Raw genomic sequence first — 23,477 nt, 5'->3', positions numbered from 1 at the left:
CTCCTATTGGTTGGTGAAGCTTGGAGACATTGATAGAAGTCGGCTCTGTGCCTATAGGTGTTGAGAAGAGGCCGTGTTGCTGCTTTGGGTCATCGCAAACACTAAAAGTGCAACATTATAAAATACGACTGGAGTTCCTGGAAGCAATGGACTCACTAGTGTCCATGTGCTTCCATTTGTTTACTCTTTAAACCCGTGAAAGTATCAGAGTATCAGGCCTGTCACAATTATTACATAACCGTCTAATCGCAATTATTTGACATAATCGCAATTATTTTACATAATCCCAATTATTTGACATAATCGCAATTATTTTGTCATAATCGTGTTGAAATATGTTCATAGATGTTCAAACATTTTCAACTAAAAGCGGAAATAGCAGATATACAAGCTCACAACGCGTCGCAATGTGACACGTTGTGAGCTTGTAGTATAAAGTTGTCAAATATGTCAGTTGTTTCTTTGTATATCTGCAATGTGCAACTTCAAAGCCTACAAGCCAAACAGAAAACATCTGATAATTCTGATAATATTCCCTGACTAGTTGTGTGTGTAGACACAATATGTGACTGGGATAAATAAAAACCTTTCATTCCTGTGTATTCGAAAATACCAGTGAACCAAACTTAACTCGTCTAATAGTGCAGAGATGGACCCTTGTCTGTCCATTTAATGTGTGAAGAACAGATCTCAGATCTTTCTCTCTCTCTCTCTCTCTTTCTGGTGTGTGAATGCATGGAGGCTTGGCTCAGTTAGGAGGCTGGATTTATTTTTCTTTTTTTTTCCCTCATTTTTTTGGCATCAGCCATGCTGGAGTAGCTTTTGGAACACAAGCACCCGCACACAGTTGAGCCGGGCTCTCTCTCTTTCTTTCTTCCGAGTGTGGGAATAGCCTCATGTTATTAAGCCAATAGCGTAATTATTAGCTGCAGCATTAGCGTGGGCTGTGCAGGGTTTTTTTGGTGGGGAGGAGGGTGCTTCTCTGTGGCACGCTTCACAGGCTGGCTTGGCACGTTTAGCAGGTGGAGTGTTGCACGTGCACACACAGACATCAATGGGGGCTTGAGCCCCTGCCCTTTTATCCGTCTGTAAAAAGTGCCCTCTCTCCAGACCATGAATGTAGTTTGTACTATGGTGAAAGAAATGCAAATGCCCCCTCTTTCCAATGCCATACCTGAAGGTGGCATTCAAGAGAATTGTCTTGTCCAAACTCTCCTGAACTTGAATGCAGCATCTTATGTTGAAAGAATTGCCCTCTCTGTGTAGAAATCCATGCCTTACGCCACATCTCCAGTATTGACTTGATTATGCTTAGTTCAGTGTGGTATCGAGCACCGAAAATGGCTGACCTCCAAGCTCACAACGCGTCGCGCTGCGACGCGTTGTGAGCTTGGAGGTCGGCTATTTTCGATATATTCACCAAAAGGCCCTTTTAGAAATGTCAGCCCCTGCCTCTATAACATTCTCTGCACGTCCCTGGGGTGTTGCACTCCTCACATTATGTAACTCCACCCCAATCTAGATCTGACTTCAAACGAGTGAAAAACCGAGTGAAGTCAGATCTAGATTCTCTCTCTCTCTCTCACGCGCACACACACACACACACACACACACACACACACACACACACACACACACACACACACACACACACACACACACACACACACACACACACACACACACACACACACACGCACACACTGCGCCCCACAACCACCCCCGGATATAAATAGCATTTTCAGAATCTTATCTAGAAACAGTGTTGTAGCGAGAGGGGAGAGGCTTTGAAATGCAGCCCGACGATTAGGATCCCATTGTTCCACTCCACACCCCCTCCATTCTCCCAGCTGCTTACAGTAAGCCTGAGGATCTGTGTGTGTGCGCGGAGCGAGCGCTCGCTCGCGTGCGCGCGAGTGTGAACGCGTGAGTTTGTGCAGAAGAAGAAGTGTAGCTCTGCACATGTGCGAACGCATCTGCAAATTCTGCATCGCAGTGGTGATTGAGATAGTGGCTGATGGTGAGATAACTGTGTGTGTGTGTGTGCGTGCGTGCTTGCGCGTGCGCAAGGGTGTCACAAGGTGGGGAAAAGTGGGACTGAGTTACCAGGGCCCAAGGTGGAGGGGCCTTAATTATTTTATACTTAAGCTGTTGAAAAATAGCAGATATACAAGCTCACAGCGCGGCACCTGTACAAGCTGCGTTGCGAGCTTGTACATCTGCTATTTTTGAAAAGTCGTGAAAATGTGTGCAAATCCTTGAATAGAAGTATGTAAGCGAACATTTGTAACTCAAATTTTGCTCATGGGGGGTCCCTGGAACTAATTATTTTGAGATGGGGGTCCATGGCCAAATACATATCATTTTGGGGGTCCTTCACATGAAAAGGTTTGAGCACCACTGACATAGACATAAACGCTGAGTCATAAAAAATAAAAAAAACCTTCGAAGGATTTGAAATATTTTTCAAAAATAGCAGATCTACAAGCTCGCTGCTGCGCTGTGAGCTTGTAGATCTGCAGTTTTTCAACAGTTAAAGCACAAAACAACGTGTAATAATGCGTTCCTTGCAGGGCCCAGAATTTGGTGCGACGCCCCTGCGTGCGCGTGTGCGTGCATCTGTGTTTGTGCTTGCGCGTCTTTGATGATGGATACCGTGCACCCGGGCTGCTTACCTCACCGCTCCTCTCAGAATTAACAAGGTTGCTAAGATACGGCCGGGCTTATATTAGATTAGGTTATCTGCTGTTATTGCTGTTACTATATTTTACCCGCTACCGTGAAGCCTCTATTAATTTGGAAATTTATCCTGTCATGGAATTAAGACGCCGGGTATTTGTTGTGTGTGCTGCCTTCTCCTCTCCTCTCCTCTCCTCTCCTCTCCTCTCCTCTCCTCTCCTCTCCTGGTTGGAGGGGATGGGGGTACCATAGAACAGTATTGTGCCTGGGGACCTTTGGTGTTCCCCTGAGAAGGGTCAAGTGTGCCGCTTGAAACTGCTTGAAAGCCAGTATTGTATTTATCATTTTAAAAATGATTTAAACTAGTGAAAACAGCCGATCTACAAGCACACAACGCGTTGTGTGCTTGTAGATCGGCTGTTTTCACTACTGTTGTGCGACAGCCTTGTACGATGAAGCAGGGCTTTACTTTGCGAAGAAACGTACACATTTGAAACTTGGAAATACAAGGTTTCTTCCCGACAGTTACGATATTTACACCCCCGTATTATGTTTGTGTGCCCATGGATTCTTGGGACATGAAAAGTGTGCCCATGCAGAAAAAAATGTTGAGAAACACTGCCATAGAAAGCCCCCTAGTCAGATGTCGGTCCCACCCCACTACAAACTGGGGGCGGATCCATCCCTCTATTCATCATTAAGCCTGTTTAATCCCAGGCCCCAGGCCCAGTGTTTCCATTTGACACAGAACACACCAATAATAATAAAACCAGTAAGACTCCCTAATCGGGAGATAAACGACCGTCAGGTCACATATGTACTGCTTTGCGTGATTTTAGGGCAAAATCTGTAGGAGCAGTGTCCAAAAATGTGTTTGAAAAAATCTGCCTGATGGTGACACTGAATGGGACAGATCCATGTTGATGACATGAGTCCAGACATACTGGTATCTGCACGTGATTTTAGGGCAAAATCTGTAGGAGCAGTGTCCAAAAATGTGTTTTGCAAGAATCAGCCTCATGGTGGCGCTAGAAGAGGGCCATGTGAGAAAGGAGGGGTGGAGGTTGTGGTTTGGCAGCCAAGGAGTGTGTGTGCAAAGTTTGGCATGGATAGGGACAACGGTGGCAGAGATATGAGTAGGGGAAAAGTGTGACGTGACGTGACGTGACGTGACGTGACGTGACGTGACGTGACGCGACGCGACTGACTGACAGCCGGTGGAGGTTTTGATAACTGCGACCTGATGGTCGTAATAAAACACAAGAGGCGTGATGTCAGTTTTTTGGGGGGTGAGGCTTGTAATTGGTGTGCAGAGGTAGCGTCCTGCCGTCCCCCTCCCCTCCCACCAGCAGAGGTCAGTCCAATCCGGCGGCAGCTGACTTGCATCCATCACAGTGTTGTTTTTGACAGCAGATTTTGATTTAGTTTTAGTCATAGTCTTTTGAATAAAATTTTATTTAATTTTTGTCATAATTTAGTCACCTGAAAAGTTTTAGTTTTAGTATAATTTTAGTCGACTAAATATCATAAGTTTTTAGGCGACTAAATCTACAGTTGATTAAGTCAACTTGAACGTATTTTGGCGGGCCTTGATGGCATCGTAATGACTGATTTTACGCTTGGTTGTAGCAGATCTACAAGCTCCCAACGTGTCGCGCTGCTATTTTCAGCACGCAACACCTGAGAGCAACCAAACATAAAACGACTCTCTTCTCCACTAGTCCCTCCCTTAACGTTTTAGTCTAGTTTTTATTTTGTTGAGGAAATTGTCAAAATATTTAGTCTTAGTTTTAGTCATCACAGCTTAGTTTTTATTTAGTTTTTTTCTTTTTTTCGTCAGTGAAAAAAACGCAGTCGACAACATTTTTTTGTCATAGTTTTAGTCGAAGAAATGAACACTGATCCATCCAAAAAGAAAAAAAAGCTCCTCTATGTCCCGAGGAGGTCCGTTGGCACTCGATGGGCGCCCCTCAGAGCAGATAAGGAACAGGAGGCGATGCAGGACAGCTGCCAACTGGGCCGGTCAGAGCCAGGACAGCACTGATGTGATGCTGCTTGGTTGGCAATGGAAAAAGTACTCGGATGTCTTACTTAGGTAAAAGTATACTGCAATATCGAAATATACTCAAGTAAAAGTCTGGAATTCAAAATGTACTTGAGTAAAAGTTTGAAAAGTATTGGCATCAAAATATAGTTAAAGAACCAAAAGTAAAAGTGTTTTTTTGTTGTTGAAAATAGCAGATCTACAAGCTCACAACACGTCGCATCGAATAGCCTAGGTATAAAATAGGGCTAAAGTCTTGTAATATTATCATTTATATCTGCAAAGTAACTACTAACTAAAGTTTTCAAATAATTGTAGTGGAGTAACAGTACAATATTTGCCTAGCTGAGATGTAGTGAATAGAATTAAAAGTACTGAAAACTGGAAATACTCAAATAAAGTACAAATACCTCAAAACTGTACTTAAGTACAATACTTAAGTAATGTACTTAGTTACTTTACACCACCGTTGGTTGGTTTCCTGATTGGCTGGTTGGTTGTTTTCCCCATTGCACAATGTGAACATCGACCAGTGAAGTGAAAGTCAAATTCCCAAATGAAAAAAAATGAAAAACAAAGGAAAGAAACCGGTGGAAAAAAATGCATTTGCAGGACATTTCCTGGAAAACAGTTGAAACAGCAGAGTGGCGTCAGTTCAGTAAAAGCTAGGGTATGGCAAAGATGGGAGTTGTGATGCGCACGGCCGCAGGGCGTGCATGAAATAATGTCTGTTTTGTCAGTTTTTTCCCGGGTTTCTACGTTTTTTCTTGGGCTGGATATGGCAGCCTGGAACGGTTGTTCAAGTGCAGCTAAACTTGGCATGTTAGTAAACGTGCCACAATTAACAATAATGCAGTGCACCTGTGCAGCTGACCTGCGTAACCTGGGAATATACCATTTTGTCAAGATGGGGAGAATACAAGTGTGGAGAATATGATTATAATTGTTAAAGTGACCATTTTGTTAAATTTTACATTTGTAGTTATTTTACTGTAATTTAACAACATGATAACCAGCATAGACAGACAAAGAGACATTCATGGATTTATATTTAAATTTAAATTTTCCCCCCTGGACACAGGGTGTGGCAGCTCCATACCCCTGCCATACCCATTTGACGCACCTAAAGCGGCACATCTGTAGCACTTGTGAATGTACTTCAAAGATGTTACTTTTCCACCACAGAGCCGCACACATCCTGTAATATCCATAAAGAATGAAGACGGGTATACAGCAGACGTGCGTATAGCGTTGGTCCCATTGAAGAGCAGTCGGCTACAGTAATCGTAATGATAGATAATGGCCGTCATAGTTGGACAGACGCTGAGGGCAGACGCTGGCACGGCCCCCATGTCTAGCACCGCTGTATGATTTGTGGCGAGCCGATCAGCAAGTTGTGTCAAACTGCTGATCCGAAGCAAGGGGTGTGTGTGTGTGTGTGTGTGTGTGTGTGTGTGTGTGTGTGTGTGTGTGTGTGTGTGTGTGTGTGTGTGTGTGTGTGTGTGTGTGTGTGTGTGTGTGTGTGTGTGTGTGTGTGTGTGTGTGTGTGTGTGTGTGTGTGTGTGTGTGTGTGTGTGTGTGTGCGCGCGCGTGTGCGTGTGCGTGCAGGGCAGTGTTTCTGCTTGTACGTATGGATCAGCGATGTTTTGTGACGAGTGTGCATGATGTGCACAGTACTATGCATGTACAGTAGTAGCCTACTGTATATCGTCACTGTCGGGTGGAAACCTTGTATCTCTGAGTTTCAAATTTGTATGTTTTTTCGCAAAGTAAAGCCCTGCTTCGTCATACAAGGCCGTCGCACAAAAGTAGTGAAAACAGCAGATCTACAAGCACACAACGCCTCGCGTCGCGAGGCGTTGTGTGCTTGTAGATCGGCTGTTTTCACTATAGTTTGAATCATTTTTAAAATGATAAATACAAAACAAACGGTTTTGGACATACAAGGTTTCCACCCGACAACGACGATATGTGCACTTGTGCAGACAATGGATGTGAGCTGTGCGTGCGTGCGTGCGTGCGTGCGTGCGTGCGTGCGTGCGTGCGTGCGTGCGTGCGTGCGTGCGTGCGTGCGTGTGTGTGTGTGTGTGTGTGTGTGCGTGCGTGGTTGTGTGTGTTCGTGGGTGTGTGCACGGCGGTGCCAGGAGGACATGCTATAAGGGAAACCCCATTAGTGTGGGATCCCAGGGAGATAATGAGCACTGACTGCTTTATGTGCTGGAAATGATGGAGTGGGACACACTGTACGATAGATAGTAGCACTCTGTGAATCCCCCTTACTACTGGCACACACACAGGCAGGCACACGCGCGCACACACGCACGCACGCACGCACGCACGCACGCACAAAGACACACAGACACACAGGCAGCACCTAGCTAGCTCGCCAATTTAGCTATCTGAATAACTGTACTTAAAGGAGTAGTTCACCCCAACATTCCTTTTTTATATTGATTATTTATGCCATGGAGACTTGATTTCAATAATACTTTTTTTGTATTTGTCGCATTCCTAAGACAAAGTTGTGATTATAGTAAATTTACCCCCATTGATTCCGGATGGGACCCAAATGCATTTGCTCCCCATCCAGAATGGGGGTAAATAAATGTATTGTAATACATTTTTTGTCTTGGGAATGCGACAAAAAACTAAAAGTATTATTGAACTCAACTTTTTTTCTAAATTGTAGTTACTAGCTAAGTTATTTGAGCTTCCTTCCTTCTAATGTTGTTTAAACTTTCGGTGCTCAAACATTATAGGCAACATGATGAAAATACTTTGACAGCTGATACTAGTATGTATGAATCAACGGTTCTGGACAACCGGATCTCCATATACAGTATGCCTATACATACTGCCTGGGCATATCGGTCGGATCTGCTGTTCTGGGAAACCGTCTGGCCCAGTGGTTCTCAACCTGTGGGTCGGGACCCCCAGGGGTGTCCCCAAATTATTTGAGGGGCTCCCCAGATGATTAGCTTAATGTGAAACATTGTTTTTCTCAAACCAACATAGTTGGTTTGTTTTCTGTTTTAGTGTATAGAGGGTATCTGCACATTTTTAAAGTGACAATTTAAGGACTTTTAACAACCTCTAAGATCACAATTTAAACATTGGCCAAATTGTTGAGGCAGAAAGTGTGAAAATAGCCGATCTACATGCTCACAACGCGAGGTGTTGTGAGCATGTAGATCTGCTATTTTCACAATAGAACTGTTATACAAAATGTAATTCCTCAACTCTTAGTGCTCGTCAGGGTGGTGGGGGGGGGGGGGGTCCCCAGTTAAAATATTATTATTTGGGAGGTCACGGCCTGAAAAGGTTGAGAACCACTTGTATATCCGACCAACTCGCCAGTTGAAGTCGATGGAGTTTGAAGCCAGTCAGTCGGCCTGTTCTTGAGATACTTGAACTACAGATGGTTCTGGACAGTGACGTCAGTTCAGCAAACGTGGCCTTTCTTTAGCAACAGGCATGATGAATTTATTTTAAGAAGTACATTTTTTTCCCCTGGTGTAGGCCGAACACCGAAAATAGCTGATCTACGAGCTCTCAACGCATCACAGCGCGACTCATTGAGAGCTTGTAGATCTGCTTGTTTCGCATTCTTTGCCAAAAGAGTCTTTTTAGTACATGTCAGCCCCTGCCCCTCAAACATCCTCTGCACATCCCTGGCCATACCCTATTGACGCCTCTGGTTCTGGACAAACCGGATCTCCTTATGCCGCATGGAAGCTACTAAGCTTTTACATTAGCCGTTGTAAATGTGAAATGAATCAATATTGAGCAACTGAATGGCCTCTTGCCTAAAAGGTTATCAGAAACAGTTTTTTGTTATGCTATAGGTGAAATGTACAGTACTGGCTCCCAGTCAAGCTACAATTAGCCTTTCGTAAAAACCCCTCCCCTACTGTGATGATTGGACCACAGCGCGGCTGAATCCACCTGTCCGACATGTTGGCCCCTCCTCCCATTGGACCCATGTTATTTAGCCTTGTTTCAGATCATTTATATTACAATAATGCCATGGTGAAACGTTGCTGCTGGGGAACCTGCAACAGTGATTATAGCGACCCAGAACGTTTGAAGGGATCTGCCTTGGCAGGCTGTGGATTAGTTGTGTCCCTCTGTCCAACCCCACAAACAGCTAAACATTTCGGGAAGTTGTGACCATTTCACGCCAGAGATATCAAATGTTTTATAGATTTTGGCTTGATAAGAAACATGTAGCGTACATTTGAAGCAATTATTCTTGTTGATTATAGAGGGTATGCACGTGAATAAAGTCAATGGCAAATCGAGTGGCAAAGTGAGAGGCAAAGTGAGTTTAAGGTCGTTTAATGCAATCAGATAGGACTTTTCTGTTTGGATGTATGGGCTGTCAAGGCCAGAAAGTAGTTTTTTGCCACTCAGTAGGCGTTCTCACATAACTTCTGGGTATGATGATGATGTCACGCGCATACCCTCTATTGTGTAATGAAGAGTTGATCACAATTGTCGCTATAAGTAAGCTACATTTGAAGCTCAACACACATGTGATGATGCGACACGTTGTGAGCTTGTAGATCGGCTATTTTTTGGCTAATGTTCTGCCCTGGGTTAATGAATGTTGGGGATATTTTGATTATCGCAATAATATCGTAAATCGTGATCTCTTTCGTCACAATAATCGTGATATGAAATGTCCCATCCCTAATCACCTCCAGACAAGAACAAGAGAGAGAGAGAGCGAGGCATCCTCATCTAGGGATGGGACGATAAGTGATATTATCATTTATCGTGATAAAAACACTCACAATAATTGTATCGTGGAGATTTAATTTATCGTGATATCGTCCTCTGTCATGCACTGGGATCAATTCACCTTTTATTTGCCGAGCTGCATATCCAGTACCATTTAAACCCTCTATTGGTAAAAGGTACTTCTAATATACGTACTTGGTAGTATCTTTTTCACTCTCTATCAAATGTCTTTGCCAAACAAATAGCCGATCTACAAGCTCGTTGTGAGCTTGTAGATCTGCTATTTTTTGGCAAATGTTCCGCCCCAGGATAATGGATTTTGATTATCGCGATAATATCGTAAATCGCGATTTCTTTTGTCACAATAATCGTGATATGAAATGTTCATATCGTCCCACCCCTAGCATCCTCATCACTTCCTCATGTTCTCTCAGCCTCCAGCCTCTCCTTTAGTGTTCCCTTGTGTCAGGTGACATTCCTGCTGTGCTTCCTATTCAGTTACACTCCATCAATTGACACTTGTTTTTCATCCCTTCCTTATCCCTTTTATTTACCCCCCCCCCCCCCTCACCATAGTTTACTGGCCTCTGTGGTCCCCTTTAAGTGTGTGTGTCAGAGGTGTAAAAGTACTGTACTTAAGTACAATTTTGAGATATTTTTACTTGTGTATTTCCAATTTCCAATACGTTTACTTCTACATCACTACATTTCGCATCCAAATATTGTACTTTTACTCCACTATGTGTATTTGAAAACTTGAGTTACTAGTTACTTTGCAGATATTATATGATTATATTATAAAACTCCACTTTAGCTATTTTATACCTTGCTATTTGATGCAACGCATTGTGAGCTTGTAGATCGGCTGTTTTCAAACATTTTGTACTTTTACTTTTGGTACTCAAGTATTTTTTTTTTGCCAGCACTTTCGTACTTTTACTCAAGTACATTTCGAATTGCAGACTTTTACTTGCAACAGAGTATTTCTATAGTGCAGTATTGATACTTTCACTTATAAATATATGAGTACTTTTTGAGTACACCACTGGGGTGTGTGTGTGTGTGTGTGTGTGTGTGTGTGTGTGTGTGTGTGTGTGTGTGTGTGTAGGTGTGTGTGTGTGTGTGTGTGTGTGTGTGTGTGTGTGTGTGTGTGTGTGTGTGTGTGTGTGTGTGTGTGTGTGTGTGTGTGTGTGTGTTAACATTGGGTCCTTTAGTTTATAATACCTCTAAAGTACCGGGCTCCTGCTCTCCTCCCACTCCTATAGCCTACCAGGGACATCCAGGGATTGCACACACACACACACGCACGCACGCACAGCATGCACACGTGCGTGCGCACACACACACACACACACACACACACACACACACACACACACACACACGCACGCCACACGCACACGCACACACACACACAGGACAGGTGGAAGCGAATATGAGCTGGTATGAATAACCCCAATGGACCGGTAAACAGACACTGAATATGCCAATGGAAGTGGATACAACAACATGATAATGTTGATAGAGACACTGCGGTCCTCTTTAGTTTAGCACAGAGCAAATAGAGGCTGATGAGGAGGACAGCCACACGCCGCCAGGTGCTGCTCAATTTAGCCATAATAACACACACACAAACACACACACACACACACACACACACACACACACACACACACACACACACACACACACACACACACACACACACACACACACACACACACACACACACATTAAGGTCCGCTACCTTAATGTGTTCCCAGGATAGTTCCCTATCCTGGATCAGGGGCAGCACTTGAAATTGACAATTTACAATTTAGGCATTTAGCAGACGCTCTTAATCCAGAGCAATTTACAATAAGTATGGTAATACATCAATACAATAAGCAAACTAATACATCAAATACATAGAAATATCAATCTAGAAAAAATAACTTTGGTAGACCGAGCACCTAATCATTAAAAAAGCTTTATATAAAAACCTAAAAAAATAAAAATGTTATCTAGCTTTCATGTATGGTCATTGGGGGTAGGCGAGTGCTATGGTAAGTGCTAGGTGGAGTGACTGGAGTCTGAATAGGTGAGTCTTCAGACCACGGCGGAAGCTAGGGAGTGAGTCTGTTGTTCTAAGTGCGACAGGGAGTTTATTACAAGGTTTTGCTTTGTGAGGATTGAGGAAGGGGCTGCCGTGTAGGGCTGTCACGATTATGGCATTTTACATGTTTTTGTGTTTGTGTTTTTGGCGTTGACAGTTAAATTTCTGTTTGGCTGTTATAGGCTTTGAAGTTGCACATGGCAGATATGACGCATATAAATATACAAAGAAATTACTGACATATTTGACAACTTTATACTTTAAAAAGCACATTGATACTAGTGGAACTAGCAAATCTACAAGCTCACAACGCATGAGCTTGTAGATGAAAGCTGTAATGTTTTCACCTGAATAAAAACGTATGCCCGATGGGATCGATGGTACCATATTCGTGTAGGTTTTAAAGGAAAAAGAATCCCATGAAATATCTTTGAGTGGTGCTTTGTCTGTCTGTACGTATGTATTTCCCGCAAAGCTTGTCACTGGCCAAGTTTAATGAAATGAACTCACTTCACGCTGGGTGTGATTATTTATATTAAATGTCTTTATCACCTCTCTTTATCACCTTTCTGTTCAGGATTCAAATACAAATATATAAAAAGTAGCAGGTCTACAAGCGGGAAGCGCCTGCTTCGAGCCACACTTCGAGCCGCACTTCGAGCTTGTGGACAAAAGTGAGTTAGTGGAGATAATGTTTCTGTCCTACAGCAACATTACATTACAGTTAGATTATCAATAAAATCATAGTGTTTTACCAATTATTTGGGGTCCCACCAGTGGGCCTTGGCCCACAGCTTGGGAATGGCTGCACTGCCATGCTGTGAGAATGACTGACAAAGTAAAGAGTGGAAAGTGGGCTTCTACTGGGGCAGCATTATGCATTTTGACAAGACATAGACTCCTCCTACCTGGCTTCAAAGGATTCATAGTGGAACCTGTCACAGTCTGCCCGCCTCTGTCTGTCTGTCTGTCCACTGCCTTTCCGATAGTGTTTATATATGGAGAACTGATAGCCCCGTCCCCAGCTATTCATTTCAATGCAAGTTGCTCAGTGGCGTTTTGATGGATGAGCACATTTTTGTTACGTCGAGACGTAATTACGTCACGAACGACGTCCATTGAACCCCATGGCAGACCCCCAGCGGTGCGCTCTTATGCTCGTGCATGTATTTCCAGGTCTTAATGGTTAATAGTTAAGGTTTGTTTAGTATCACACAGCCACAGACGATCAGGGATCTCTGCCTACTGATGCGTCTGTCTGGGGACATTTCTGAATCCAATCTACGCTATCTATGGGCTGGATGAACAGCAGAAAGACGGGCTGCTAACAAACTTACGCCCACTGCTTTGAAAAACAAATCAGATCACCATCCCATTATGAAGAACCGCCCCTAAAGTATTTGCATTGGTTCTGCAGTGCAGTTATTTGTTTTATTTTATTTTTAGTTTCACTTCATTTTAGTTTCCACACAGTTTTAGCCCTTTCGTTGATTGATATTATCAGACATCCCCACACAGACGTAACAGTATAGGTAGAGATCTCTGATTGTTCCGGTTATGTGACGTGGCCAACAGACTTTTAGCTTGATGGACTTTAGCGAGCGGCTAGCATGCTATAGGTGCATTTAAGGGAGAGGAGATTATGCAGTGTACCCTGCACAGAGGAAGTAGGTTTCCCAAACATTTGTGGGTTACGGACCATTTTTTATGAGTCACGACTCCAGTAAAGATTTTAGGAAAATATCAAAAATATAGACCAGTAAGACTCCCTAAATCGGGAGATAAGCGACCGTCAGGTTGCATACACAAACTTTAGAAGGCATTGGTAGCCAATCAGGATGGAATATGGGAAATGGGACAGATCCATGTTGATGACATGACTTTATCCACCTCTTTCCGTGGGAATTTACTGGAGAATTCTTTGCACCACACTTCTGGTTAACAGCAGACATACAAGCTCACGTCGCGGCGAACCCATTCTGTTAAGAGTGGTTCCCCTGACATCACAGTGACATCAGAGCATGATGTCAGAGCGGCAAACCCATAGAACCACAGTGTCAGGCGTGACGTACAGACAGAGATACGTGGACAAGATGTGCCGGTTTTCATAGTGAACTTGCAATCTGCGGTCGCAATTAATGTTAAAATGAAGACATCATTGTATGTTTTCTTTTTCATTGTGATAGCGTTGGGATTCTCCATTAAAAAAAGTTCCATTTGGACCCCTGGTGGGCCCCCGGACCATAAGTTGAGAAACAGTGGCTTACAGTATATAAGCCTCAGTCATACTTATAGTGGTTTGCCCTGGTGTCGTGCTCAGTAAATATCAGATCTACAAGCTCAATGTGACGCGTTGTGAGCTGGTATAGATCTGCTATTTCCAGCATTATGTGACGCCGAGCCAGCGTAATTCAGGCTTTAGTTGGAATAGGTTGGCCATTCACCTGGGGAGAGATGGGAGGGAATCCATCCCATCCCTCCCCCATTTCCCTCCTAGGTGATCTCTCTCTCTCTCTCTCTCTCTCTCTCTCTCTCTCTCCCTCCCTCCCTCCCTCTCTCTCTCTCCCTCCCTCCCTCCGTCTTCAGCTCCTGCACAGGATCACATTAATATTCCTTTGAAGCCCGTTTCAACCGCAGCCAGATCTCTCTCTCTCTCTCTCTCTCTCTCTCTCTCTCTCTCTCTCTCTCTCTCTCTCTCTCTTTCTCTCACGCCCCCCCCCCATACACTCTTCTTGCCACCCCTCTCTCTCTTCTTCTTATTCCTCTCTCGCTCCCTTTCTCTTCACCCTTTCTTTCCCTTCTCCCCTCTTCGTCGTTCTCTAGAAGGGACGGCTTTCTCCAACCGGTTAGGTGGGGGGGGGGGGGGGGGTGACATTTTTTATTACCTTTTGTCAGGATTTCCCCCACTTGCACGATGCGTACGCGTGCGTCGTCGTGCGCATGCACGAGCGTACACACGCACGCACGCACACACACACACACGGGGGTGGTGGGTGCCTTTGACAGAGCGTGGTGATTGGTTCAGAGCAGTTGCTGCCTGTTGTAGGAGAGTGGAGCGGCTATTTTTAGATCAAGGGGTAGCTGAGAGAGAAAGACTGAGGAGGCTTGTGTGTGTGTGTGTGTGTGTGTGTGTGTGTGTGTGTGTGTGTGTGTGTGTGTGAGTGTGAGTGTGAGTGTGTGTGAGTGTGAGAGAGATTGTAAGAAATACTGCAGTCTTGAAGGAAGTTCCCTCTCCCAACGCATGCACGCACACACACACACACACACGCACATGCACGCAAGCATGCACGCAAACACACTCACGCACACACAGGGGTGTCACACCAAATTCTGGGCCCTGGGTACAAGGATTCACTGCATTATTTTGTGCTTTAACTATTGAAAAATAGCAGATATACAAGCTGAGTGCCGCACTGCGAGCTTGTAGATCTGCTATTTTTGAAAAATCGTGAAAATGCGTGCAAGTCTTTGAAGGTTTTTTGAAAAACCTATGTTTCTATGTCAGTGGTGCTCAAACTTTTTCATGTATTTGGCCACGGACCCCCATCTCAAAACATTTAGTTCCAGGGGACCTCCCAGAAGCAACATTTGAGTTACAAATGTTAGCTTAAAACATACTATATCCAAAGATTTGCACAAATGTTCACGATTTTTCAAAAATAGCAGATCTACAAGCTCGCAGCGCAGCACTCGGTGCCGCGCTGTGAGCTTGTATATCTGCTATTTTTCAATAGCTAAAGCGTAACATAAAATTAAGGCCCCTCCACCTTGGGCCCTAGTAACTCAGTCCCACTCCCCCCCCCCCCCCCCCTTGTGACGCCCCTGCGCACACACTTATGCAGCATTGCCCATCTTGAGCCAGGGTAGTGTACACTCCACGTGCCCGCTCCCTTTTCCCCCTGCCTCGTACGCCCCTCTCTCTCTGTCTCTCTCTGTCTTTCTATCTCTGTGTCTCTATTATGTATGGGACGACACGAAAATGTCATATCACGATTATTGTGACAAAAGAAATCACGTGCGATTTACGATATTATCGCGATAATCAAAATCCATTATCCTGGGTCCAAACATTTGCCAATAAATAGCCGATCTACAAGAGTTGTGAGCTATAGTAGATCGGCTATTTTTTGGCAAAGACATTTGATAGAGAGTGAAAAAAGGACTGTATCAAGTACATATATTATAAGTACCTTTTACCAATTATAGAGGGTTTAAGTGGTACCGGGTATGCAGCTCGGCAAATAAAAGGTGAATTGATCCCAGTGCATGACGGAGGACGATATCACGATAAATAAAATCTCCACGATACGATTATCGCGAGTGTATTTTATCACGATGAATGATAATATCGCGTATCGTCCCATCCCTACTCTCTCTGTGTCTCTGTCTCTGTGTCTCTCTGCCCCCCACCTCTCTCTCTCTCTCTCTCTCTCTCTCTCTCTCTCTCTCTCTCTCTCTCTCTCTCTCTCTCTCTCTCTCTCTCTCTCTCTGGCTCTGTGTGCAAATGTCAGCACTCTCCCATTTATTTGCCAGAGCCCGGAGCACTGGCCTGCGTTCCCTGTTTACCTCTGTCTCTCTCCACGGCACAACGCTATACTGGCAGTCAGGCACGGCACGTGCACACATAGACATCAAAGGGGGCTTGAGCCCCTGCCCTTTTAGCCGCCATGTAAAAAAGTGCCCTCTCCAGACCACAAATGCAGTTTTTACTATGGTGAAAGAAATGCAAATGCCCTCTTTTTTTGTCATATCTGAAGGCAGCATTCAAGAGAATTGCCTTGTCTAAACAATCCTGAACTTGAATGCAGCATCTTATGTTGAAATCAAGAAATATGTAGAAATCAAGCATCGAAAATAGCCGACCTCCAAGCTCACAACGCGCCGCGCTTTCGATGTTTTCACCAAAAGGCCCTTTTTTAGAAATGTCAGCCCCTGCCTCTCTAACATTCTCTGCACGTACCTGCTGGCAGTCCTGTTCTCTCCATCTCTCTCTCTCTCTCTCTCTCTCTCTATGCCTCATCCCTCTCTTTGGCCTCCCTCCCTTCTACATATTTCATCCTTGTTCTCTCCCTCTACTCCAGGGGTCTTCAACGTTTTCAGGCCAAGGACCCCTTAGTTTAGAGAGATGAAGCAGGGACCCCCTGCTTCATCCCCCACAACCTGTTCATAGATTCCATATAGTTTCATCGCTTGACAGCACAATCATCAGTGCATTTTGGATTCATGTCAATTTGTGTTTTCAGATATTTAACTACTTGAGCCGTCATTACCTTTCACTCTGTACTTAGTCTGCTCTTTTCCCCCTCTACACAAAACCTCTGCGTTCTGAGCTTGTAGATCGGCTATTTTCGGCTACAGTTCTCAAGTATATGGACACTAGGGCACCGAGTGCCGCGCTGCAAGCTTGTAGATTTGCTATTTTTGAAAAGTCGTGAAAAATTTGTGCAAATCTTTGAATATCTGTATACATAATCTCTGCAAAAAAAAACAAAACAACTTTTTACTGCTTAAAAAAACGGTTTCAACACGGACCCTTTATGGGGACGGACTGATTAACATTGAGGACAAAACCAGAAGCAGGATGGTCCATACTCTATTCCGGCCGCTAGCTTTCTGTGTATACAACACGGCTTACGAATAGACAACGGCTGGACGGATTTTCATTTTTTTTGTTTTGAAGCTGATGAAATATCCGCACACGCACAATGCATAGTCCGTGTCTGATCGCGCACTATGGAAACTCTAGCGCCCACGTTAAAAGGTAAAAGAAGCCAGGCAGTGAAAGACAGCGAAATTTTCGGGTTGCTCGGGTGGTCCGGTCAATGAGTTAAAGTGATAGTTCACCTATTTTTGACATAAAGCTGTGTGAAATACTTGCCATTAAAAGAGTGGTTAAAAATGTATTAATTGATTACCAGAGTCCCGTGGTCAGAGTTCTGGTCAGTTTCTAATGAATATTAAGTAGTTCCAATGGGGTGGGGGCCATTTGGCGTGGCCCAATCATTGAAAATAGATTAATCCACGAAACTGGCGTATTTTGTATTGTTGGCCTATTTGACCATATAGAGCGAGGTTTCGTTCTGATCAGCTGCTTGCAAAGCACCTTGTTTTGGGGAAACATGTTGCAGCGGCGTAGTGATACTGGACACAAAAAATAGTACCATGTGACAGAGGGGTCAAAGTTGAACGAAAGTTGGTCTATTTGGTAGAAATAAGTCAACAATACAAATGAAGCTAGTTTTGTGGATTCATCTATTTTTAATGATTGGGCCATGAGCCCCTGCCAAATCACCGGAACTACTTTATGTTCATCTAAAACTGACCAGAACTCTGACCACGGGACTCTGGTAATGGATTAATACATTTGTAACCACTATTTTAATGGCAAGTATTTCACACAGCTTCATGTCAAAAATAGGTGAACTATCACTTTAAGCAAACTTTTGTAGCACACATTTTGCTAGTTCTGGGGGGTACCTGGAACGAAATATTTTGAGATGGGTTGTCCGTGGGAAAATACTTTTCATTTTGGGGATCTTATTAACTTGTTTACGGATGTAAAAAAGAGCTTGCATCAAAACGAGAGAGAGTGCCTCGGCTGGGAAATAGACCCACATGCTCTTTGGAAAAAGAAACACATAAATAACATTCAAGGTCATGGATGTAGAATTCGTTTGTGATGAAGAGTAGTACATGGCAGTGGTGGAAAAAGTACTCACATGTTTTACTTCAGTAAAACTATCAATTCTGCACTGTAGATGTATGCTTTAACCAGTGAAAAATAGCAGATATACAAGCTCACAGCGCGGCACCGAGTGCCGCGCTGTGAGCTTGTAGATCTGCTATTTTTGGAAAAAGTCGTGAAAATGTGTGCAAATCTTTGAATATGTGTATTTTCTAAGCGAACGTTTGTAACTCAAATTTTGCTTCTGGGGGGTCCCTGGAACTAGATATTTTGAGATGGGGGTCCGTGGCCAAATAAATATCAGTTTGGGGGTCCTTCACATGAAAAGGTTTGAGCACCACTGACATAGTAGTCTCTCAAGAACAGACCAACTGAGCTCCAGTTAAGTGAAAAGGACCTTTTCTTTGACGATGGCTGGCCAGATTGCTGACATAGAAACAGGGTTTTTCCAAAAACCTTAGAAGGATTCAAAAGACACTTATAGAATCTGGTCAAAATTCAAATTTTCATGATTTTTTCAAAAATAGCAGATCTACAAGCTCGCAGCACGGCACTCGGTGCCGCGCTGTGAGCTTGTATATCTGCTATTTTTCAATAGTTAAAGCATAAAATAATAATGCACTATAATGTGTACCCATTCTAATACATCAAACCCCTTTCTCTCTCTCTCCCTCCTTCCCTCTCTCTCTCTCTGCAGTGAGTGACAGCTGTTTTCGGAACCTCGCCGAGGACCGCAGTGGCATCAACCTCAAAGATCTGGTCCATGACCCCTCCCTGTGAGTATACACCCCTATTAGACTGCAGCCAGGGGCGTCACACCAAATTCTGGGCCCTGGGTACAAGGATTCACTGCGGGGCCCCCCATGAATGTTAACTATTGAAAAATAGCAGATACAAGCTCACAGCGCAGCACCGAGTGCCGCACTGCAAGCTTGTATATCTGCTATTTTTGAAAAATCGTGAAAATGTGTGCAAGAAACCTATGTCAAGGACCCCCAAGATGATATGTATTTGGCCATGGACCCCCATCTCAAAATATTTAGTTCCAGGGACACCCAGAAGCAAAATTTGAGTTAGAAATGTTCGCTTAAAAAATACATATATTCAAAGATTTTCACACATTTTCACAACTTTTCAAAAATAGCAGATCTACAAGATCGCAGTGTGAGCTTGTATATCTGCTATTTTTCAATAGATAAAGTTATTAGGGCCCCTCCACCTTGGGCCCCAGTAACTCAGTCCCACTTTCCTACCCCTTGTGACGCCCCTGACTGCAGCCGACGTATGGAGAGAAATGACAGTGAATCAGTATGGACGATAACGCTGCACCATCATTTATATGAGCAAAAGCTGCTGGGCAGGCACGTGCACACATAGACATCAAAGAAGGGGGCTTGAGCCCCTGCCCTTTTATCCATCTGTAAAAAAAAAGTGCCCTCTCCAGACCACGAATGCGGTTTTCACTATATGGTGAAAGAAATGCAAATGCCCTCTTTTCCATATGCCATACCTGAAGGCGGCATTCAAGAGAATTTGCCTTGTCCTGAACTTGAATGCAGCATCTTATGTTGAAAGAATTGCCATCTCTGTGTAAAAATCAAGCATGGAAAATAGCCGACCACGGGCCGACATTTCTAAAAGGGCCTTTTGGTGGAAATATCGAAAATACCCCTGTCTGTTATTTTCGTTGTCTCCACCAAAAGGCCCTTTTAGAAATGTCAGCCCCTGCCTCTCTAACATTCTCTGAACGTCCCTGCTGCTGTGTCTTTTGAACAAAGTCCTCTTAGTGTGGGGATTTAAGGGGAGCAAATGCTAATTTCGTGCAAATTTGTCTTAAAGCGCAAAATTTTGCACAGATGTAGCCCAGGGCTTGCTCTAATGATTTAGCTAGGGCGCCCGAGCCGACAACCTTCGGGGTCGCCACAGCGGCCAAATCAACTTGGGCTCCCATTATCTTTCTATACAGGAGGAAAATACCCAGAAAAAACTTTTTTTTCTGGGTATTTAAGTAGGATCTGAGGGGTCTAACTTGGGGTTTGTCATGATGCTGAATCCATTGCAGGCATTTGTTTTGCACAAAAAACATTCCTTGGGCTAGAAATGGCCCAAGGATGTATGGGTGAGCATTCATGTTAGTCGGAGGCCTTAGGAATATTTTTTTTCTCGTGCTAATCAGTCTAAAAGTGCAACATTTTGCACAGATGTAGCTCAGGGCATGCTCTAATGATTTAGCTAGGGCGCCCAAGTCGGCGACCTTCGGGGTCACCACAGCTCCAGAAAACACCCACAAAACTCTGAAAAGTGATGACTCATCACTTTTCATCACGAAACCATCGTTCTCTGGGGCCATTTGTAGCCCAAGGAATGTTTTTTGTGCAAAACAAATGATTGCAATGGATTCAGCATCATGACAAACCCCTAGTTAGACCCCTCACGTCCTACTTAAATACCCAGAAAAAAGTGTTTTTCTGTGTATTTTCCTCCTGTATTGAAAGTCGATGGGAGGCCAACTTGATTTGGCCGCTGTGGCGACCCCGAAGGTCGTCGGCTCGGGCGCCCTAGCTAAATCATTAGAGCAAGCCCTGGGCCACATCTGTGCAAAATTTTGCGCTTTAAGACAAATTTGCACGAAATTTGCATTTGCTCCCCTTAAATCCCTACACTATCTCCGATGAGTTTCAGACACAACAACAACAACAAGGCCTCCCTGTATCCGTCCAATCTTTAGCTATTGATACTAAGTTCACTCTGTGTGCAGTTTGTGAATGAAGCCACACAAATCACAAAACAGTGTTGAGTGGTGAAGCAAGCCGCACCATACAGGTCTAATACGGATGGCATCTTGCCCGCATTGATAAACCGGCTGTGATTGTGGGCAAGTCCAAGGTTTGATTTGCTGGGAGGGGGACTAAAACTAAAGCTAAACATACTGTCAACATTTCGTCAACAAATAAAAACTAGACTAAAATGTTAGGGAGGGACTAGTGGAGAAGAGATCTGGTAGAACTAAAAGACATTTTATGTTTGTTTGCGCTCGGTTATTGCTCTCTGAAAATAGCAGATCTACAAGCTCGGATCTATATTTTTGACAAAGCCATGTTAAAAATGTATAATTCTTTTTTTCTTTTTTAGTTAATAAAAAGAAATGAGTAGACGTTGTTTGTCTATTATCCCTGGAATCTTCGACAATGACGAGAACAGTAACTTTGAATACATTCTTTCATGTGATTAAAACATAACTTTTTGAGAAGAAAACACACCCTAAAATAAAAACGTGCTTGTAATAAATGATATGGTTCATTCTCATGATGCCTGTTTGTGATTCAGTTCAGCTATTAGGTTTTACATTTCATGTCATACAGTATATCTGACACTGCTTTTGAAATGGGATCTCTGGGTATGATCTGTGAACAGGACGGGTGATGTGCCCCTGATCAGGCACGTGCACACATAGACATCAAAGGGGGATTGAGCCCCTGTCCTTTTATCCGTCTGTAAAAAGTGCCCTCTCCAGAATGCAGTTTTTACTATGGTGAAAAAAATGCATATGCCTCCTTTTCCATGCCATACCCGAAGGCAGCGTTCAAGAGAATTGGCTTGTTCAAAATCTCCTGAACTTGAATGCAGCGCAGCATCTTATGTTGAAAGAATTGCCCTCTCTGTGTAGAAAGCTGTTACGCCACATCTCAAGCATTCACTTGATTATGCTTAGTTTAGTGTAGTATCAAGCACCGAAAATAGCCGGCCTCCAGTCCAAGCTCATAACGCGTCGCAGCGCAAAGCATTGTAAGCTTGGAGGTCTGCTATTTTCGATATTTTCACCAAAAGGCCCTTTTGGAAATGTCAGCCCCTGCCTCTCTAAGATACTCTGCACGTCCCTGCCCCTGGTGTTTCATCTCGGACTGCTGTTCGTCTCCACAGCGGCGTCACGGTCGTTCTCCATATTGTCATTGATATCCCCGGTCACAGTGTCACTGCACCGGTCAATATCAGTTGGCACCGCACCTTGACTACAGTACAGTACACGTCCAATGCCAGTCATTTCCTTTAAGGGTGATTCATACTTGGACGTGTGACTTCACGGTGTGACCGAAAGTAGCGGGTCTTCAAGCTCACAAACGCGTGCGAGCCTGTAGATCTCTGCTATTTCCAATGTGTTAAACTTTGTGCAAGCAAGTATAGGATAAATCAGCCATTACCGTGATGCTACCATTTTGTGTGTGTGAGTGTGTGTGTGTGTGTGTGTGTGTGTGTGTGTGTGTGTGTGTGTGTGTGTGTGTGTGTGTGTGTGTGTGTGTGTGTGTGTGTGTGTGTGTGTGTGTGTGTGTGTGTGAGGAGGCTTGTGCCAAGTCATGTATGTCACGCTGTCCTGACACGCGGTTCCCGACACCACTGCTAAGTGAGTGTCAAGCGACCTGTTTAATGCTTATTAGCGCGCGTGTGTGTTAATGCTTGTGCGTGCACACATTGTATGTGTCTTTTTGATGAGGCCTCCATAGTGTGATAGACCGTGGTACTGTTTAAAGCAATGTTTCTCAAAGTGGATTCTAGAGACTTTGTGTGTTCCTTTATGGGGGGCGGAAAAGTTACCCTAGAGGCCTATAAACAGTTACCTAACAGAAACAAACTTTACAGTATTACCCGTATTGCAAGATCATCGGACTTCCCACACCCACACTTGCGGAGATGAATGATAAAGCCATCACACGCTTAGCACTCTCAATAACAAATGACACTGATCATCCTCTGTATCGCTACTTCGACCTCTTGCAATTGGGGCGTAGATACAGAACCTTGACGTGCCACAAGGTACGGTTTAGCAGGAGTTTTGTCCCCTCAGCCATCGCTGCACTAAACAATCTGCTAAGCAAGCGCCCCCCGTCGCTAGGATGGTTTTCTGTGAATAGTGGGGACCTGATGATCTGTCTTGTGATGTTTTGTGTTATATGGTTTTGTGTTGTTTTTGTGTTGAACAGACTGTGAAGACAAATTTCCCCTCGGGGACAATAAAGATTCCCTAGGACTATAATGTATAATGTTAGGCAACCACACTAACTAGGTAAGGTGGAAACTAGGAGTGTGTGTACAAACACACTCCCCCCCCCCCCCCTCCCCCTCCCCTATCTGACAGGCATAAAACAGGTAGCTGTATTTTGATGCTTTCATTGATTAGAGAGTGCATTAACGAGCACAGATTTTTCCAATTTATTAGAAATAGGGATGCAAATTAT

General features: G+C 44.0%; 1 protein-coding gene across 2 annotated transcripts in view; it reads left to right on the top strand.

Annotated features, from left to right (window-relative positions):
* The window catches only part of gphnb (gephyrin b), a gene marked incomplete at both ends in the record, with an annotated part of 164,690 nt that overhangs the window by 30,237 nt on the left and 110,976 nt on the right, over positions 1–23,477 (top strand). For both annotated transcript variants that reach the window (XM_080745149.1, XM_080745148.1), the window contains one exon: positions 18,944–19,022. In XM_080745149.1, coding sequence (XP_080601275.1) covers positions 18,944–19,022 — 79 coding nt within the window. The remainder of the gene's footprint in view (positions 1–18,943; positions 19,023–23,477) is intronic.

This window comes from Nannobrachium achirus (genome assembly GCF_963921795.1).
Source record: "Nannobrachium achirus genome assembly, chromosome: 16".
In the NCBI taxonomy this organism is placed as follows: Eukaryota; Metazoa; Chordata; class Actinopteri; order Myctophiformes; family Myctophidae; genus Nannobrachium; species Nannobrachium achirus.
Note: the sequence above shows the minus strand (reverse complement) of the source record. Positions and strands in the feature narration are given on the sequence as shown.